Here is a 19,286-nt window from a genome sequence, read left to right on the forward strand (position 1 = left end):
TGGTTGGCAGGATCTCCACCAGTCATTCGCTTCACTAATATTCTATCATTAAAGGCCAAAAAAAGTACAAGATTGGTGTGAGTTGTGTCCCCGTAAGGCATAATGTTTGCTTGGCTGAATTCTTTAAAATACAGTCCTGATTCATGATGACTGAATCTGGAGGATGTGGTGTTATCATGCCTCTGTGTGTGCTGGTCAGGGCAGGAGCAGAACCTTCCAGATCCTGCTGAGCTGTCCTGAAGAGATGCAGACATAGCGGAGGTCACCTGCTGGACGGAAATCAGAAATCGGAAAGAATTCCATGAACATCCAGTGACTTGTCTTCTCTTGGAGAATCATGAAGTGTGGCCATGTCGGGCCCGGGCCTGGGTGATGCCATTGCCCCTGACTTTTCTTACACTCCATTAGCTTCACGTGTGCATTTTACGCACCCGGTTCCCGTGGGTGTCAGGAGTTTTGGCCCATGTTCAGAGAGAGCCTTGTGGTTTTGTATCCAGGTACTAAAGGGAGATGGGATGAGGCACCGAGTTGGGAAGCTAGGTTATAAATGCTCTTGGGAGCCAGAGATTAAGATAGGGGATCGGGGGTACCTGGGTGGCTCAGCGGGTTAAGCCTCTGCCTTTGGTTCGGGTCATGATTTCGGGGTCCTGGGATCGAGCCCTGCATCGGGCTCTCTGCTCAGCAGAGAGCCTGCTTCCCCCTCTCTCTCTGCCTGCCTCTCTGCCTGCTTGTGATCTCTCTCTCTGTCAAATAAATAAATAAAATCTTTAAAAAAAAAAAAAAGAAAGAAAGAAAAGAAAGGGGACCGGGGAAGAGAGGAATCCAAGGAGAAATGCCTGGCTGGTATACAGTGATGGAGCATCTGTTTCAGCGAGGATCTACCAGGCCATCTCACACTCAGCCTTGTTCCCACAGGTGTTCTGTGCACCTGACTTTTAGGGTGGGAAGCATTGCTTTTCTGGGGTGCTGTAAGGCTGGCGTGTGTGTGTGTGTGTCTGGGACCATGGGAGCCCATGGCTGCAGCAGGAAGATGGGGTCTGGACAGGGGCAACCAGGTAGCTGTCTAAAGGGTGAGGGCCCATGGAGTCCGTCGGTGGAATTCTTTGCAAAAATGGAAAGCATCTGCAGGAGGCATTACTGATCAGTGAGTGGGCAAGGATGGCATGAATTGATTATCAAGCAACAAGTGTTTGTTAAATGCCTTGTCTGTGCTCAGCTCTAATTATCCACTTGGATGGCTTCTTGAAGGGGCGGTGTGGGCGAACACAATGCAAATGGCTACATATTTGCAAAGACTGAATGCTTCCTAAAGTGGAGAGGAGATTGTTAAAGGGGACTTTCCTTGTGGGCTGGAGTCCGTTTACTTTTCCTGCTCATATAGATCTCTCCGAAGGTCCTTTCCAGCTCAAAGATTCTGTGAAACCAGGAGTCGCAACACCAAATGCTCCTCACCCATCACGGTTTGGGAACGTGCCTCGGGTTGTAAAGCTGGCGTGGTTTCCCAGTGATTGGATCTGTAATATGGGAGGGGAGATCTTGGAGTGGGGTAACAGCTTTTTTGTTATTTCAGGCCGAGTCAGATTCCAAAGTAGGCAGTGCTCAACCAAGAGGCGTGGGAGAACAGGGGGAGAAGTTAGTCATGCAAGACACATGTGTTTACTGTATGCTGCTCCTTGGGAGCAGCATTCAGGGCTGGGCACGGGGGCACTGAGACCCCGCACTGGAAGGATCTCATCCTCGCACGTGGCAGCCCCCCGATCATTGTCATTGCATGAATCTCCTGCTGTCTTGCCAGCTCTAGCTAATGCCTGTCTGCTTGCCCAAGGACACCATTAGCCCAAGAAGCGCTAGCTCCGATAATGGGGGAGAGGGGAAATAGATCTTGCAGTCTGGAACAGGGATGGGCTCTGGGAATAATATGCGGGAGGGGGTCCTGCCCCTCACCCCCACGCCCAGGCATTAAGCCTTCAGGGGCCATTGCGGGGACGTAAGGTAGGGGTTTCTGGCGACTGGGGACACTTGGGTTGAGGATGTTGGCACCGAAGCAGGGTTTTTTGGACTCAGAGACAAACGCATAAGGGAAGATGATGTCAAGACCAAAGGAGGGCATTGTCTCTGAGCCCAAGGGTGACCGAGGTGATGGACTGTGGAACAGACTTTCCCTCACAGCCCTCAGAAGGAACCCACCCTGCCAACTCCTGGATCTCGGACTTCTGGCCACCCCCCACCCCCGGCCCCAGAACTGGGACATAGCACAGTTCTGTTGTTTTATCTCTCTAGCTGGTGGTGTTTTCTTCTTGGGGCAGCCCCAGAAAACCAACACATTTCCAAGGCCCCCATCTAACAGGCCACCTGATGGTGTCATGTCCTCCAGGAGGCCATGGAGAACTGTCATCTCTCCCCTCCGTTTCTGACACCTGCCTGGCCTGGGGGTAAAGAAGCACCAGCTGCGGAAAGGTAGCTTGCTTTTCCTGTTGCCTTTGCCAGCCTCTTGGTGAACACAGGGCGTGGGCTCCAGCTTAAAATAGCTCCCTGGGTCCCAGAATTCTGGTTTCTCCAACAGAAGGAAGTGCAGAAAAGCTTTTATGTAAGCCGCAGGAAAGAGGCACGTAAAGCGGTTGATTTCCAGATACTGTAGATTCTTCTCATTACTGTGCTTGAGTGTACTGGAGAGGACCAGGCTGGCGGTCGCTGCCACAGCTCTGCCCCCTCCCGGGCCAGTCCGTCCTTGGCTCAGCCCCATCATCCTCAAGTCTGGATTCCCCCTCTCTACAAGAGCGGGTCAGGTTGATTTTGAAAGCCCTTTCAAGCTCTGTTATTTCCCCCCATCGAGGGACAGACTCCACTGGCCAGGCAAGGTGGTCCTGCTCCCTGCCACCACCCCCGCTTCTATCCCTGATGCCTGCTGGTTGGGGTGCCCCCCTCACTTCCATGGCACACCTTGGGGGAAGTATCAGTCCATGGTGGTTCTTTCCCAATGATGGATCAGGGAGACTTCTGTTTCCTTTTTGGACTTTTCTCTGTTTTGCAGCCTTTCCTCCCAGGACCTGTATTACTTTTATTAAGTAGGTTAAAAATAATTCCTCGGAGATGCAGGAGACGACGGGAGCTGCTCATTCCCCAGATCCCAGCCTGTCCTCCTGGGTTACTCCCCTTCTGCTTGCTTTCTCAGATGCCCATTTCCCCTCGTCCCCTCCCTTCTCCTGCAGGAATCCTCTTGTGGGATCTTGGAGCATTGCTAAACTTTGGGATTTCTTCCAGGGCCGAGGTACACACATCGGAGCCCTGGTCTCGTTTACATGAGGGTGAAGAGCACCCAGGGGTGCTGGGCCTCCTCCCCTCTGCCAGGAAGGGAGGACGGTGGCTGGCTGGGAGTCAAGGAGGGACTCCTCCCTCCTCTTCACCTCCGCATCCTCCCGGTCCCTGGGTGAAGACTTCAGTTGGTTTGTGCAGCTGGTATAGAAACATGATGTGTGTTGATGGGGTGGGGTGGCTGTGAGAGCGGGTCTGCAGCAGACAGCAGGGGTAGAGCCTTGCGAAGCAGAACAGAATGGGCCAGGGAGCACGCACAGTGCTTTGGACACCAGGTCCCTGCCCCTACAAAGAGCACGTGCCCGTGACCTCCCGCTCCGGCAAGCAGGTGTGCAAATGCAAAATCGAGCGGGGCTGCAAATGCAAAATCTTCTTGGCTGCTGGACTTTAGAGGCAGAGAGGAGACCTGAATTCGGGCAGTCCTACTGGTCCTGGTGGTTTCTCCGTTGCTCTCAGAGCACTGGCCCCCGCTGGGGTCATTTTTCTCTTTCTGTGTCTCTGGGGCCACATTATTTGCTGTAGTTTTTCACAGCGCCACCTGTTGGTTGTGGGGGGAATACCGAGCACAGTGGGTGCTTTCGAGTCGGGAGGAGTCTGGGTGTTGTTTCAATGGTTTCATCTTTAAAAAGAAATTTATTTTTATTTTTGCTTATTTCTTTTAATGGCCTTCCCTCCAACACATGGAGATAGGAGGAAGTGCTTCTGCAGAGAGACTTCTGCGCTTCCTTGGCTCTCCCCGCCCCGCCCCCTCTAGGCCAGTGTGTCTCACAGTGGAGTTTCTGAACAAGCACCGGCACCAGCATAAGCACCATCTGGGGACTTCCTGGAAATGCAGTTTCTCGGGCCCCACCCCGGACCTCCTGATTTAGAAACTCTGGGAGTGGGGTCCTGGGGTCTGTGCCAGCCCCCCTGGTGATGGAGAAGCACTACTGTACATTCAGCCCACCTCGAAGGCTGGCCCTATTGGTAGCCTTCTAGAATTTTCCTTAGTGGACAAGGCTGGCAGGCCTCTTGGCAGAGAGGTTCCTTCTCAACCTGCTGTTGCTGTTTCTTGAAGAATCTTATTTCACCAACTCTAAGATGTTGTCTGTTTCTTCCCCCATGTCGTGTGCTCCTGTCTGTCCTGAGTGCCCTTTCTTGATGTTGGAGAAGAGCTTATTTGGTGTAGGATTTCCTTCCGTGTTTTGCACTGCTGGCTTGGGGGCCCTTTGTGCTTCAGGATCTGGATTGTCTTCCTCGGGAATCCAGCAAGGCTTGGAACGTGCCTTGGTGGCTGCAAGGATGGCTTATTTCTGTACCCCGAAATAACCATGGCTCTTTCTGACGGTTTCCTGTCTTGTGAAAAGCAACACTCTCCACGATTTTGAGCATTATTTATAAACGTACGGTCACACCTTTTACTGGAAAGTCTTCTAAATCGGGATTAGCAATGCAGCTAATTCACAGATGCTGAGTTTCTCAGAAAACAGGATCCTAAAGGTGGTGTGTGAGTGGAAGGTACACAGAACGGGAAGAGGAGCTTCTGGACAGTGGAGCGGGTGTGATTTTTCCGTGGAGGGATTATGGGAGTTCTCCTTGGCGGGGGGTGTTAAGAAGCCTCCATTCAGCATGGTCACAGAAGAATTTTCCAGAACATTCCAGGAGCATATCCCAGAAGAACATTCCAGGATCTAAGGGCCACAGGGCTGGTGTTGACTGTTCATGCGGTGATGCAGTTTGGTGGTTGTCTGTGGGTGGAAACAGAAGCCCACTCAAACTCACTTATGGGGTGGAAATGGGTATTTATTAGCAGGATATAGGGCAGGGGTGCCTTGGTGACTCAGCAGTTAAGTGTCTGTCTTTGGCCCAGGTGATGGGATCGAGCTCTGCTCAGTTGGGAATCTGCTTCTCCCTCTGCCCCTGGCCCTGCTTGCATTCCCTCTCTCGCTCTGCTCTCTCTCTCAAATAAATAAAAATCTTAAAAAAAAAAAAGAAGAAGAAGAAGAAGGATATAGGGTATCTCATAGAAGCCCCCGCCAAGGGACCAGAAATCAGGTGCTGAGCTGTTGGTCCAGTTCCTGGGACCTCACGATGTCTTAGGCCCACTTGTTTCTCTGGGTTAGTTCATATCTCTTTTTCTCTGCAGGCTTGCATTTTTTTCTTAGCAGTCATTTAGGAGAAACTGGCTACTGATGGTCAATGTAGTCTTTCCAAGCCCTGCTTTGTGCCTTGCTCGCTGGTGCAAACAGTAGGGGCCAAATAGACACACCCAGATGTGGGTCTGCAAGAAAGAGTGCTGGCGTTTGGACCCTTGGGTCTGGATGGGTTGAAACAAGTAGTCCTGTTTTAAAAAATGATGTTTTAGCAGCATGGAGGTTCCTCAAAATGTTGAAAATAGAACTACCCTATGACCCAGCAATTGCACTGCTGGGTATTTACCCTAAAGATACAAACGTAGTGATCCGAAGGGGCACGTGCACCCGAATGTTTATAGCAGCAATGTCCACAATAGCCAAACTATGGGAAGAGCCTAGATGTCCATCAACAGACAAATGGATAAAGAAGATGTGATAAATATACACAATGGAATACTATGCAGCCATCAAAAGAAATGAAATCTTGCCATTTGCGACGACGTGGATGGAACTAGAGGGTATCATGCTTAGCGAAATAAGTCAATCGGAGAAAGACAACTATCATATGATCTCCCTGATATGAGGGAGAGGAGATGCAACATGGGGGGTAAAGGGGGTAGGAGAAGAATAAATGTAACAAGATGGGATTGGGAGGGAGACAAACCATAAGTGACTCTTAATCTCACAAAACAATCTGAGGGTTGATGGGGGGAGGGGGGTTGGGAGAGGGGGGTGGGGTTATGGATATTGGGGAGGGTAAGTGCTATGGTGAGTGCTGTGAAGTGTGTAAACCTGGCGATTCGCAGACCTGTACCCCTGGGGATAAAAATATATGTTTATAAAAATACTTGAGGAAACCTAAAAAAAAAAAAAAAGATGTTTTAGGATTCTGATGGTGATTTTTTTTTTTTTTTTAACAGAGGGTCTAGTCAGTGTTTAGCTTTTCTGATTCTTCCCTTTCGAGGTCACACTTAGAAAGGCCTTTGCCAGCAAAAAGATGGGAACGTATGCTTTTAGTACTCTCATGGACTGTTTTATTCCCCCTTAAAATTTTTAAGCCAGAAAAAAGGTAATTTCAGAAAATGCATGAGAAATAGAGCCACCTTAATACCTTTCAGGTCATCAGCCTTGTGTCCTGCCAGCATTTATTGACTGGTTTGGCGTTTCACGGTTGCCCTGAAAAAGCCCCCACTTGACCCTAATCTGCTTGGCTTGTTTCTTGTTTTTCTTTTCCTATCTGTCTTTTTGAGTTCATTCCGACACCAACCTGACACAGCGTTGTCTCTCTTCCGTGAGAAATTACCGTGTACTTGGTGAGGCATTGGAATGGGGTACGCTGTAAAAATATAGTTGTCTTACTTTGGTTTGACTTACTTTATAAAATTTCTTTCAGAGAGAATGAGCAAGCGTGAGCCAGGGGAGGGTCGGGGGTGGGGAGAGAATCTGGAGCAGACTCTGCGTGGAGTATGGAGCCCAATGCAGGACTTGATCCCATGACCTGAGCCGAAACCAAGAGTCAGACTTGTTACTGCCTGAGCACCCGGGTGTCCTCTTTGGTTTGATGCTTACATAGTAGCTAGCATCAAGTGCTCCCTGCATATTCTTCTAGCAATGTTCCATGCATGTACTTTTGACTTCTGTGCTTTCTAAGATGCATCTGAGAACCTTTTGTACAGCCTCAAAATTTCGGGAGTAAGCAAGACCCTTCCCCACATTACATAAAACCCCATCCTTCATCCTACAGCTAGTACAGCTGGTCGAATAAAACCTTAGCCGAAGCTGGAGACAACTGATTAAAAATACTCCTCTTTTGTACGCTGGTCACTTTCAGTGTGTGTTGGATGTGCCCTCCCCATCAGCACTCCCAGATGCATCCCTCCTACGCAGCATGGTGCCCCCTGGGCATTTGCAGCGTTTCTCTGGAGATCTCCCCCCTCCGACAAAAGATACCCCCAACCACCTCTTTATGCTTAGATCATGCATGCCTGAGACTGGTGTTAGGTGGCAGGGTCTGTGTGTTTGTGGTTTTGATCACTGTCTCCCTGCTGCTTTTCCAAGACCTTCCCCAACCTGTTTCTCCAGATCCTTCCGGATAACGAGGGGTTATCAGTCTGATGTCATCATGTCCGGTGAGTAAGGAAATAGCGTCTTGTCATCTTAGGTTGGGTTCCTCCAACTTTGAGGGAGAATGAACATCTGTTCCTGGGGGTTATCTGCTGTCGTATTTCTTTAAACTACTTGTATATATCGCATTTTTAAATTGGACTCCTTGCGGAATTCGTAATTCATGCTATGTGGGGGGACTCGGTGCTCCGTCTCTTCTTGCTGGTCTTTGTCTTTCCATCCCTCTGTTTTTCCTTTTATCTACACACACTCATTTTTTAAAAATAGCCGTTGGCCGTATGACCTCACCCAACTCCATTCTCACGGTCTTACTTTGATCTGAGTCAGCATTCATTCATCAGACACCCAACTGCTTATGATACGTGGTACCCGGGAGACGGGGATACGTTGATATGACACAGCCCTAGAGTTTTCGGGGGCCGGCTCTGAGAATCTATTTTTACCAAGGGGTCTCAATGATCTTGATGAGTGGTCAAGTTTGGGAAATAAGATTGGAGCTCAGGTAGATGCCTGTGCTTATGTCCTGGACCCCGAGGGTCCCGGCTTTTGTTTTGATAAAGTCTTGGGACCTGCCTGCATTTTCTCGACCATAAGATGAGAGATCATAATATCCGTGAGCAGCCCCTGCCTATTAGCTCATGACAAGACACTTGTTCCTATATTGCAATCAACGCTCATTACCCCACAACCCAAGTTCAGGGATTCCTGGGGTGTTGGCCCGAATCTGAACTGTGTAAGGAGCTTGGTACACCAGGGATCCTCAAGGGTTTGAAAAACAGGCTCAGAGAGTTCCAGGCGCCCCACTCCCCATGTCTGCACTAGAATTCCTGTGGCTACTGCTGGCTGGTCCTGCCACTGGCTACCTCTTTATCCCATTGGTATCACCAGCCTCTGTGAACCGGCCTTAAGAGCCCGTGCCCCTGGGCTTGCTAGAAGGATCCTTGGAGCTGCTGGTAGACCGCCACTAGTTAACTGAGAGACAACCCTAGAGCTCAGAAATGCTGCAGAAGGCATTCTAGGACCAGAGGGAGCCCTTCCCTCCCTCTCCCTTTGGGTGATGTGTTCTAAGGGGTGGACTTGGGATTTCAGTGTCTATAACACCAATGCCTGAGCTCCTAGGTGACTAACAGCAGCTCTGGGCTGAGGAGTGTCTTAAGCATCAGGGGCAGCTGTACAGTCCATTTCTTTCCCTTTCCAGAACAGCAGAGTCCTGGTGTCACTCCTTCCTCAGAGCAGGGGGACTCTCAGTGCTTGGGGGCGGGGCCTCCCCAGGGCCGGTCATAGTTTTGTGCATGCTGCCCGCAACTGTTGGATCCTGGGCATTGGGGGCCATTAGTTAGCACCTTCCCACTTCTGCTCCCATGCCCCCAGATTTGGCTCCTGCCATGCAGTTCTAGCTACAGCTCAGGACGCAGACTATGGGGTCCAGTGGCCAGGGTGAAGTCTTCCCATGCTGCCCCAGACTAGAGGTGTCGCCCAGGCTCAGTCACCGTCCTGCTGGTAGATCAGACCTAGGGGAGCCCACAGAACGTATTTCTGCTGACGGCCCGCAGATGGCTGTTTGCAAAAAGCCCGTGTCTTTGTTTGCTGAGGATCCGGGCCGTGTGAATGGGGCTGGGGGCTGTAATGCAAGCCCCCATGGAAGCTTCCTAAATGAGAATCTCTTGGGTCAATCTGTCCATCCTGGGAGTCACTTGACAGTTCAGGAATTGTCTCTCAGCCCATGGGGTCTGAAGCCAACACGGAAGGGTCTGGTTCGAGAGCTCAGGGCATGAGGCAGCAGTCATCGCCTGAACACCCCCTTCCCTGACCCTTCCCGAGTGAGACATCCCCAGATCCCACCGGTGTCCCAGCTCTCGGTGGTGATGGTGGTGGTGGTGCTATCCTCATCTGGACGGACCCTGCCCCACTCATGCCACACTCCCCAGCTCCTCCTGCTCCTTCTGGAGGGAGTTCTGGAAGGGTCCAGGCTTGTCTCCGTCCCTGGAGGACTGACAGGGTGGACAGGGAGAGGCAGTATTCACAGATGACACATCTAGGGCACCAGATGTGCTGAGAGGACGCATGGTGGCTGAGTCTAGGAAGCCTGCTGGGATGCAGGGCCTGCCATAGCGACCACCATTGGACCATGCCGTTTCTCTGCTTCAGACCCTGCAGCGGCTGCCCTCACATCATGGGCTGTGCCCCCAGAGTGGCTGATTCCTGAGGATTTGCATTTCTAGAGATGTTCATGCTGCTGGTCCAGGACCCCACTGTGAGAGACCCTCCCACATTCTATCAGCACTGGGCTGTGTGATCTGGCACTTGTGATGGAGGGTCACTTCTAAGGCTGGGTGATGAAAGGCATCGTGGCTTCTCCCTTTTCTGTCGGCACACACATTCTGAGAGGGATGGCGGTGCCACGATGGGAGTGGCCCCGTGGCGAGGAACCTTGGCCCCCACCTGCATCCGTGTGAGTGCAGCATCTCAGAAGTGGCTCCTCCAGCCCCATTCAAGCCTTCAGATGACACAGTCCCAGCTAAGACCCTGACGGGGACCTCATGGAACCACTCCATGAAGCCCCTCCTGGAACCGTGTGACATCATCAACACTTGTTCATCCCATCTACTGAGTTTGGGGTGGTTTCTGATGCAGCAAGAGATAATTAGTACTTTCCGAACTTGACTCACATGTGCCTTTCCTGGGGAGGCCTTGCTCGGCCACCCTTCTACAATTACACCCCTGTCGGTACTATTTTTTATCCTTTTTCCCTGCTTCATTCTTTAACACATACCTCCGTCTAACCCGATCTGTTTCACTTACTTACCCTCCTTCCACTCCCATCAGAAAATTTTAAATTTTCATTCATGGAAAATTTGATGTGTCGATATTTCCAAACTAGATAGAATAGCGTGATGACTACTAGAACGTATGCCAAGGGAGGAGGGTGTTTAACCCGTTCTGTTTCCTGCAGTGTCCATGGGGCGTGGAACACAGCCAGACGCTAGTAGCCAGTAGGCCTTTGAGTATAGTATAGTTATATTCAATAATAGAATTTATTACGTTGTAGCAAATATTTACCATGTCATAAAGATTTCTGATATTTATGTGAAATCAGTATAGTCACACTTTAAATTTAGAGGATGATTCTCACACAGAGAGTGGCATAGAGAGGAAAACAGTGCTGTTTTGGGGGTAGCTCCTGGAGCCCCAGCACAGAGCCTTGGGGGTGTTGGTGTCACTGGCACGGTGGAGGGTGTCTCTGCTGACAGACTGAGTCACAGTTCTGCTGCTTCTCACTGAGGCCTCAGCATCTTTCTTTAGAAAAAGGAAATGGGGGATGCCTGGGTGGCTTACTGGTCAAGCGTCTGCCTTGGGCTCAGGTCATGATCCCGGGGTCCTGGGATCCCGGGCTCCCTGCTCAGCGGGGAGCCTGCTTCTCCTTCTGCGTGTTACCCCTCCCCCCCGGCTCGTGCTCCCTCTCTCAAATAAATAAATAAAATCTTAAAAGGAAATGGAAATTATAGCACCCATTTTGTAGTAATTCTGGGGGCCCTGAAGGAGATGCCCGGTGTGGAGGGACTTGGGGTAGACCAGGCAGGAATGAGTGTTCAGAGAGCAGTGGTTCATTTCCTGTGGAGAGTCTGTGGTTGGAGTTCAGGTTTCATTTAATTATAAGAAGGGGCTGGGAATGTCCTGTCGCCAGAGACCCCTAATTGCCATGATTACAAAGCCAGGGGCACAGGAAACACTGGGACATGGGAGGGAACCAGTGTCTGCTGCTGAGGTCCCCAAGGGAGAGACGAGCAGGACCCTCCGGGCGCTGACTTGGGCTCTGGCGTGCTGTACCTTCCCTTGGTGGAGCCTGGCCTGATTGCAGATTCTGCACAGCCGGCCTAAGGCAGAGCCAAGGTGCAGGGGTTGGAGGTGTCCCCTGATGCTCCTGGGACCTGCCTTCTTGGTTGGGGTGCAGGACGTGACCAAGGAGACCAGGGCAGCCCCGGGGTGGGAGTAGGGGGACTAGCTTCTAGGATGGTTGGGGCAGGGGCTGGAGAAGGGAGCAGCAGCGCTGCTATCGGGCTAGGAAAACCTGAGCAGAACCTAGCAGACCCTTCCAGTGAGGAAAATGGGGGGTGGGAGATGGGGTCTAGGAGAGAAGCCAAGGTTGGGGCCACCCCCAAACAAGGGAAAGGGAGACTGGAAGTAGTGGAGAGAAGAGAGATGAAGAAGCACAATTAGAGATTTAGAAGGAAGAATGTTGGGGGAACGGTAAGGTGGAGGTGACTGCAGGAATCTCAGAGCCCATCCAGGACCCAAAAGGGCCCAATTCCCCCGTAGCTGGTACCTCTGGTAATTCATCTGGTAGCCACCAGGGGCAGTAGAGAGCCACCACACAGGAGTTGGGGGTGGTTGCGGAGTGGGCGGGGCGGTCAGCGTGGGACTGGGAGGGGCAGGGCTGACACATTGCGCAAGGCGGGTCACCAGGACCAACGGCCGAGATCCAGGGGCTCCTTGTGGCTTTCCCACTGGAAGCCGCTTTTTCTGAGGCAAGCGGGATCTAGTCTTAACAAGGACAATACCGTCCAGAAGTAACTGTGTGAGATTAGTAACTGGTGCCTTGCTTCCCATCTTAGGATCAGCATCGTTATCACAGTCATTATTATTTTAAGGAGGGGCCCTCTGTGCTTTGAATCCCAGGCTTACATCTCTGTCCGCCTTTCAGCTATACTTACCCCCAGGAGTTTTATTCTCCGTGGCAGTCATTGTCGTCCACTGATGGGGAAATTAAAACTCTCTGGCCTGGAGCGTCTATGGCTAGAACAACCTCCCTGGGCTTGATCAGTCCACAGGCTGGTTGATCTGTGTGTGTGTGTGTGTGTGTGTGTGTGTGTGTGTGTGTCTTTCCGGTTTGGGTGGAGGAAGTCAGAATGAGTTAGGGTTGCCCTTGGGGAAAAATGTGTTTTTCATGGATTGAGTTGGATGGGCAGTGTCTCCAAGAACACGTCTCACTTCTTCCACTCTGACCTTGCTGTGTGCATTCCCCCCCGCCCCAAGCCTTTGGGGCGTGCCTGGCCATGGTTCTCCTAGTAGGAGTCTGGGTGTTTCTGGAACCCTCACTTCTTCCGTTCTGACCTTGCTGTGTGCACTCCCCCCTGCCCCAAGCCTTTGGGGCGTGCCTGGCCATGGTTCTCCTAGTAGGAGTCTGGGTGTTTCTGGAACCCTCTGGAACCTTCTGGAACCCTCCTCTATCCCTCTAACCCTCAGGGATAGGACCCAGGGTTCCGTCAGGCCCCAAGGTGCTGTTTCAGTTTTGCTTGGTGGAGGAGCCTGGCGTGCTGTAAACAGATTAGGGAATCTTTTATGGGAAAAGGCTTAGAAATGGCTTCCTCTCCATGGGTGGTATGGTCCTCTGGGATGACGTGTCCTGCTGCTGGTGAGGTCACTCAGCCAGGGTCCCCGTGGCTCGCTCCAGACATCCGCCTGGCCTGGCCTGGCTGCGTTCCTGTCTCGGGCTTGCGGGGATCTGTGTTTTGGGTTGGCTGGAGAGGGCCAGGATGGGGAGGTGGGTTGGGCTGAATCCTTCAGTCCATTCTCTTGCCCTGATGAAGTTTGGCCTGACAGTTGTGGTTCTTGTGGGATGGAGGGGCTCCAGCTTCTGGGGGGCCTGGAAGTGACCCCGACCAGCTCAGCCATGCCACTGTCTCCATGCTGCGCATCCCTTCTCCCTGCAGCCCTCCGGGGTTACTCCATTTGCCGCCAGGAGTCATTGTGGAGTTCTCTTGGGACCCATGAAAGCAGCTCCTGCCCACATAGAATTCGCTTTCATCTTGGCCGAGAAGAGCTGGCGTGCCCTCGTAGACAGCCCAGCTGACCTAGGAACCCAGCCTTCCAGGTGTTTGCTGCCCTGCTCCCAGCTGACTTTCACAGGCTCCAAGAGGGCAGAAGGTGCTGCTGGGTCTTCTCTGAAATCAGGTTGGTGGCATCAGCCACCAAAAGGGTTGGAGGAAATGGTCCCCAAGACTTGGCTAGGAGGCTCTGTAGCTGGAGACATCTGGGTGACGCAACAGGGCATTGACTTTAGAAAGTTTGCGCATTTGGAAGCGGGGGAGAAACACGGTCTGGGAAGGCTGCATGGTGGAAGAGGCATTTTAGTTGAGACTTGACTAATGAATAGTATTGATTCGGCCATCCAGAGATGGTGGTGGGGGTGAGGGAAGGACTACAGCAAAGGCATGTTCCAAGACCAGCAGATGTGCGGGAATGGAATCAGTGGGAGGTCAATGTTATTCTGTGTGCTGGGTGGGGGAGGAGCCTGCAAAGGATTGTCCCCCTGTGTGTATGACTTGTAGCAAGAGCAGGGCTCTGGGTGAACCTGCCGCCCCCTCCTCCCATGGGAAGCCAGTGAGCCTGCTTTTCTGGTTACTTCTGGACATGAAGGGACCTTAATCTCTCCCTACCCCGGGTTCTGGAGCCCTAAGCTCCTTAAACCCAAACAATGGGTTTAAGGTTTTTAAGCCCACTGATCAAAGCTGGAGGGCAGGAGTGTCGGGGCCAAAAAGACCAGTGAGCCCAACCCTTTCATTTCAGATGAAGAATCAGAGGACCAGAGAGGTGGTCTGACTTCCCAGGGCTGCACAGCCAATGACAGGCAGAGCTGAGGCAGGAACCTGCTTCTCTTGACGGGGCACCCTCATGGAGAGAAGCCATTGAAAAGCTATGTTTATTTTTGTTTTTAGTCTCTGAGACCATCAGGATTTTAGTAATAGAATTTTTTATTAAATAATGTCACGTCCACGTAATGGACTTTCTAAAAATAACTTTATATGGGTGTTTGGCACGAATACAGTGATTGCCTTGAGTGGGTACCACTATCGATCTCCTTTTACAGAGGAGGAAACCGAGGAACCAGGAGGACAGTGAGCTTGGCGGAGGTTCCGTGGGTGGGGAGAGGCAGAGCTGGGATTCCAACCCAGGCAGTTTGGTTCCAGAACAGATACCAAAGGGTTGATAGGGAAGACTTCTGAGCTGTGGAACTCTGGATACTACTTTTTTCTTCCTTTCTTTTTTTCAAGATATTGTTTATTTGAGAGAGAGAGAGCCAGCATGCATGGGGGGCAGGGCAGAGGGAGACGGAGAGGCAGACACCCCGCAGAGCAGGAAGCCCGATGCGGGGCTTGATCCCAGGACCCTAAGATCATGACCTGAGCTGAAGGCAGGCGCTTAACCAACTGAGCCCCCTCAGGAGCCCCGGATACAGCTCTCTTCTCTGTGTTTTTCTACATTGTCAAATTATATGGAGTGAGAAAGGATTGTTTTTATCACTGGATGACTTCATAAGAAGTCTCTGCTCTCAGGGGTGATGCAGGGGGAGGGGGGGCGAGCCCATGGCTGTTGTTTTCCTGGCTGGCCGGTGTAGCTGGGCATCTGGGGAGGGAGAAGCGGCCAGTGTGACGCAGGGGTTGTAATTCAGATGAGATGTGGGCCTGTAGAGCTAGGAAGGACTTGGGAAATCACCCCCATTTGACAGAGTACTCCCCACCCCCATCTCTGTCTAGACCCCAGGCAAGGGCTCCTTCCTCTGGCTTGGGGGTTTCGGGTAACAGTGGGCACTTGGGAGAAATGCCCGGGCAGATGTGGAGTTGTGTGAGTTGGCAGCCTTGGGGGATTGGAGGGGGCAATGGGGGATGTCTCCAAGGGTGCCCCCCCGTAAAGAGAAACTGTGTTGTCATGGGAGGAGGAAGGGGGATGACATGGGGCAGAAAGCCAGCTCCTGCTTCCCAGGGGTTGGCCAGGAAGGTGGCTGGCCAGGTCTCTACATTTTCTAGCTCTGCTCTGTGACCCTCTGAGATTTTGCCCTATGAGCCTCTCAAAGTGACTGTGTTTCTTTCTTTGACCAGAGACCACCTGGGAACGTCCCAGCAGTTCTCCTGGGATTCCAGCCAGCCCTGGCCCTCACAGGAGCTCTCTGCCTCCAACAGGTATGGTCAACTCACTCCTTTGGGGCAACTGTTGGTGGGGAGGGGGGCACACAGACCCATCTTCCCTGGAAAAGCCAAGACTCTGGGTTCTGGGGTCTGGAACCTGGCTGGGGATCTTACTGGCCAAACCCAGGGAGCAAGTTAGAGGGCTAGGAGGGTGGGCTGTCCCTGGCTGTGTCAGCAGCAACCTGACCCTCCCTCCCTATCAGGTGCTTAGGGAAGGAAGATGGCCAGGGGAGGTGAGACCTCAGGGCCGTAAACTGTCTGCTGGTCTGGGTACCCAAAGTGGGGGGGGGGGGGCAGAATTTCCTGCACTGTTCGGAATGCATCAAGGAGTAAAAGTTAACAGAGGCAGATTTTTACAGAGTAGCTTTCGAATAGAATGTTCTAGAAGGCACTTGGGATTGCTGGCAGGGTGTGAGTTCTCTGTCTGCAAAGGCAATCAAGTGGAGGTGGTTGAGGTCGACCTTCCTTTCCAGGAGCAGGTTGATTTAGAGCCCTTGACCCACCCATCTGGATCCCAGCCCTCAGAGGACACCCACGCTGTTGGCTGTGACACTCCCATACTAGACTGTATGATCCCTGAGGGTCGACACTTTGTCCCCCCTTGTCTTCTGTGGAATCCTCAGTTCCCAGACACGGGCTGACTTCAGTGTTGCGAGAACTCACGAATGTCCCCACAGTCCCAGGGGGCGTGAACCCCATTTGTTGGTTTTTGGACTTTATGCATCAACCAGGCAGCAAAGCCCGGAAGTCGTGGTCCTGGTGGTGGCCTGGAATTTAAACGCTGGCAGCTTTGAAACTGGTGGCTGCCCACTGTAGCTGGACTGAGGCGGGGAGGCACACGGGAGGGGTGGGGTAAGGAGGGGAGAAGCAGGAGCCCACGTGGAGGGTGGTGAGAGCCTGTACAACCTTCATGGGACCCCAAGTCATCAGGGGTCTACGGAGCTTCCCTAGCCCATCACAGGTGACCAAGGCAAGAGCCAAAATAATGACCGAATGAGGGACTGCCTGACTGTGTGAGTGCGTGCGTGCAGACCGGCAAAGAAAGGACAAGCAACTTTTTTTTTTTTTAAGATTTTACAAATAGGCAGAGAGGCAGGCAGGCAGAGAGAGAGAGAGAGAGGGGAAGCAGGCTCCCCGATGAGCAGAGAGCCCAATGTGGGGCTCGATCCCATGACCCTGGGATCATGACCTGAGCCGAAGGCAGAGGTTTTAACCCACTGAGCCACCCAGATGCCCCAGGACAAGCAACTTTTAACCTTTGGATCAGAAGAAAGGTCTCGGGTCCCGAGAGTGGCTGCCTTTCATGGAGAGGGGTCCTAGATATGCTCTCCCACTGATACACTGAGAACTCAAAGTAGATTCTATGTTGCGTAGACTATAAAGCTGTATGACCGAAGTATATTATTTCTGGAAATGAGAATTGCTCCAGGAGAACTCAAAAAGCAACATGGTAGGAAAATAGAGGGCTGGGGGAATCAGCCGAGGCACGGGAAACGGGGTGCGCAGGTTTTCTAGGCTTTGTACATGTTTTTATTTACATTGTGTGTGTGTGTTTTACTTAAAAAAAAAAAATTCAAACAAAAATTCAAACAGAGAGGAACCCTCTTGGGAAGGACAGAAATGGGGCATTTGCTCGTGATTCCCTAGGAGCGGGGCGAGCACTGTATTGTGAGAACCCGTCTCCAGAGCCGAGCCCATTCAGTCTTTCTACCTGTTGTGCGGACCACAGGCTGTTCCCGGCATGCTGCCTTCCTTGTTGTCATTCTGGTGTTTTTGTTTTTGTTCCTTTTAACAACAGAGATGCCAGCGGGAATAACGGGGAGGGCTGGGCGTATGTGGGTGTCAGGCGTGCGCTGCCTCAGCCTGTTGTGGCCTGCCACGGAGGCCGGGCTGGCGGAGCTGGTGGAGCTGCAGGGGCGGGAGGGAACTTGCCGTCCACGCCAGTGGGGTCACCTCCCCCCGGCGTGGTCCCCAGCAGCAGCCTGTCCCCTCTGTGCTGTTTGGAAGCCACCCCCCAGAAGGGGGGACTGGGAGGAGCTGGATGCTGGGGCTCTGAGAGGGGCTGAGAAGGGCGGGGAGATGGGCAGAGAGGGTCAGAGCCACTGATGGGAATTGTCAAAAGGGCTAAGGTGTTGGACAGAGCATGTGGTCACTGACTTGCCCTCCTTTGCCTCCAGCCGCAGGAGGCTGGGACACCTGTTCCCAAGTCCAGGTGGAACCTAGGTCTGTCAAGTTCTCTGCCAAAAAGGGTCTTGTAGCCACTGGCAGCTGGAAGTTCTGCCTGCTCTCCGGCCCTGTGGAGGCGCAGCGGGCCCATCAGCATTCTGATGAAGACCCTGTTTGATCCGTTGCTTCCTTCCGCCCTTGTTAGCTGGTACTACTAGTACTGGTACTAGTTATGTATGAACTAGTTAGGTTTTCCTGCCCCTAGCGCAGTGGTTCTCACCCCTGGGGGTGATTTTTCCAGGAATGCGTTGTCCAGGGCAGCCTAGAACACCCTCCCCAACAGGGTTTTTCTGGCTCCATATGTCGGTAATGCCAGGGTTGAGGAGCTCTGTCCCGGGGTGAGACAGAACGTCCATTCAGCACCGTTCAAGGGGCAGGTGACAGACCGCAGCTCATTGAAATGAGAAGCAGCAGCCTAATCCACAGAAGCCTCGTTCCCTGCCTCCAAGCCCCACCTGTTGTGGGTTCCATGGGAATCTGATGCATCCCGCAGTCAGCGTGTCCCCCTTGTTCCAGGAGAGGCCTCTTGGTTTCCTTCCCTGCTGGTCCTGCACGTCAGGCTGCCTCTCCCGCTTGTGGCATCTTCAGTTAAGATACAGAAATGACATGCTTGTCAGACTGGGGGCCTCGGGAACCCTGCATTCCCCTCGCCAGGTCTCGTTTGGCCCGTTTACACAGTACGAGGGCCTGTGTGTGGCTCAGGTCCTGTCCAGCCCTCCGTGGATCACGATTCTTGCTTCTCTCCACGCCGTGCCACGGACACATGTCAACTCCGTGTCCACGCTTGGGGATGAAGGGAGGGAAAGAGTCCAACCCATGGGGGTCTAGGAGCCTCCGTGATATTTTGACATCTTTTCTAGCTTTTGAACAAAACCTGTACTCTAAAGAATGAAATAGTAGCCACACGGGCATTTCTCTCCATGGGGCACGCTAGGTTTTTCCCAGATACTCTCTCATTCAGTTTACAGGCAGCTTTACGAAGATTGAAGGGCTCGGTGGGGACATGGGGTTGCTGGAGCTTAACCGTCTCCTACTCCCATACTCCTGGGGTTGTCGGCTCCCCTCCTGGGGACCACTCAGGGACCCAGATCTCAACCACCCTTGTACTCAAGCTTCTGCAAATGCATAAGTGGTGGGGTTTCAAGTCTTTCCTTCAAAGACTATGCCAGATGCTTTTCTCGGTACCTGAGATCAAGTCACAGATGAGCCACACTGGTGTTTGGAATGGTTCCCAGGAACCCACGTTCTAGCAGGGGACTTGGGCAAACAAGCCAAGGTGAAATGTGACAGATTGTCCTTCATGTTCTCATGCAAGGCATTAAAGTCAAACAGAGGGACAGAGTGGGATGGCAGAGTCAGGGATGGCCCTGGTGAGGAGAAGATGGGTGCGTGTGCAGGAATGGGGAAGTGGTGGTGAAGTGTTCTGGGCCAGGGAGAAGCCTGTGCAAAGACCCTGGGGCAGGAATGATGTTAGTGGGGTTTGGAACACAAAGCAGGCCAGTGTGGCTTGAGGGTGGGGGACAAGGGGGAGAGTGGTAGGTGATGA

The 19,286-nt window shown here is 52.4% G+C and overlaps 1 protein-coding gene across 6 annotated transcripts in view; it reads left to right on the top strand.

The window, feature by feature from the left end:
• The window catches only part of GAS7 (growth arrest specific 7), a 199,355-nt gene that overhangs the window by 128,439 nt on the left and 51,630 nt on the right, over nt 1-19,286 (top strand). For all 6 annotated transcript variants that reach the window (XM_047707653.1, XM_047707655.1, XM_047707659.1 and 3 more), the window contains exon 3: nt 15,428-15,508. In XM_047707653.1, the coding sequence (XP_047563609.1) occupies nt 15,428-15,508 (81 nt within the window). The remainder of the gene's footprint in view (nt 1-15,427; nt 15,509-19,286) is intronic.

This window comes from Lutra lutra, chromosome 16 (genome assembly GCF_902655055.1).
Source record: "Lutra lutra chromosome 16, mLutLut1.2, whole genome shotgun sequence".
Lineage (NCBI taxonomy): Eukaryota > Metazoa > Chordata > Mammalia > Carnivora > Mustelidae > Lutra > Lutra lutra.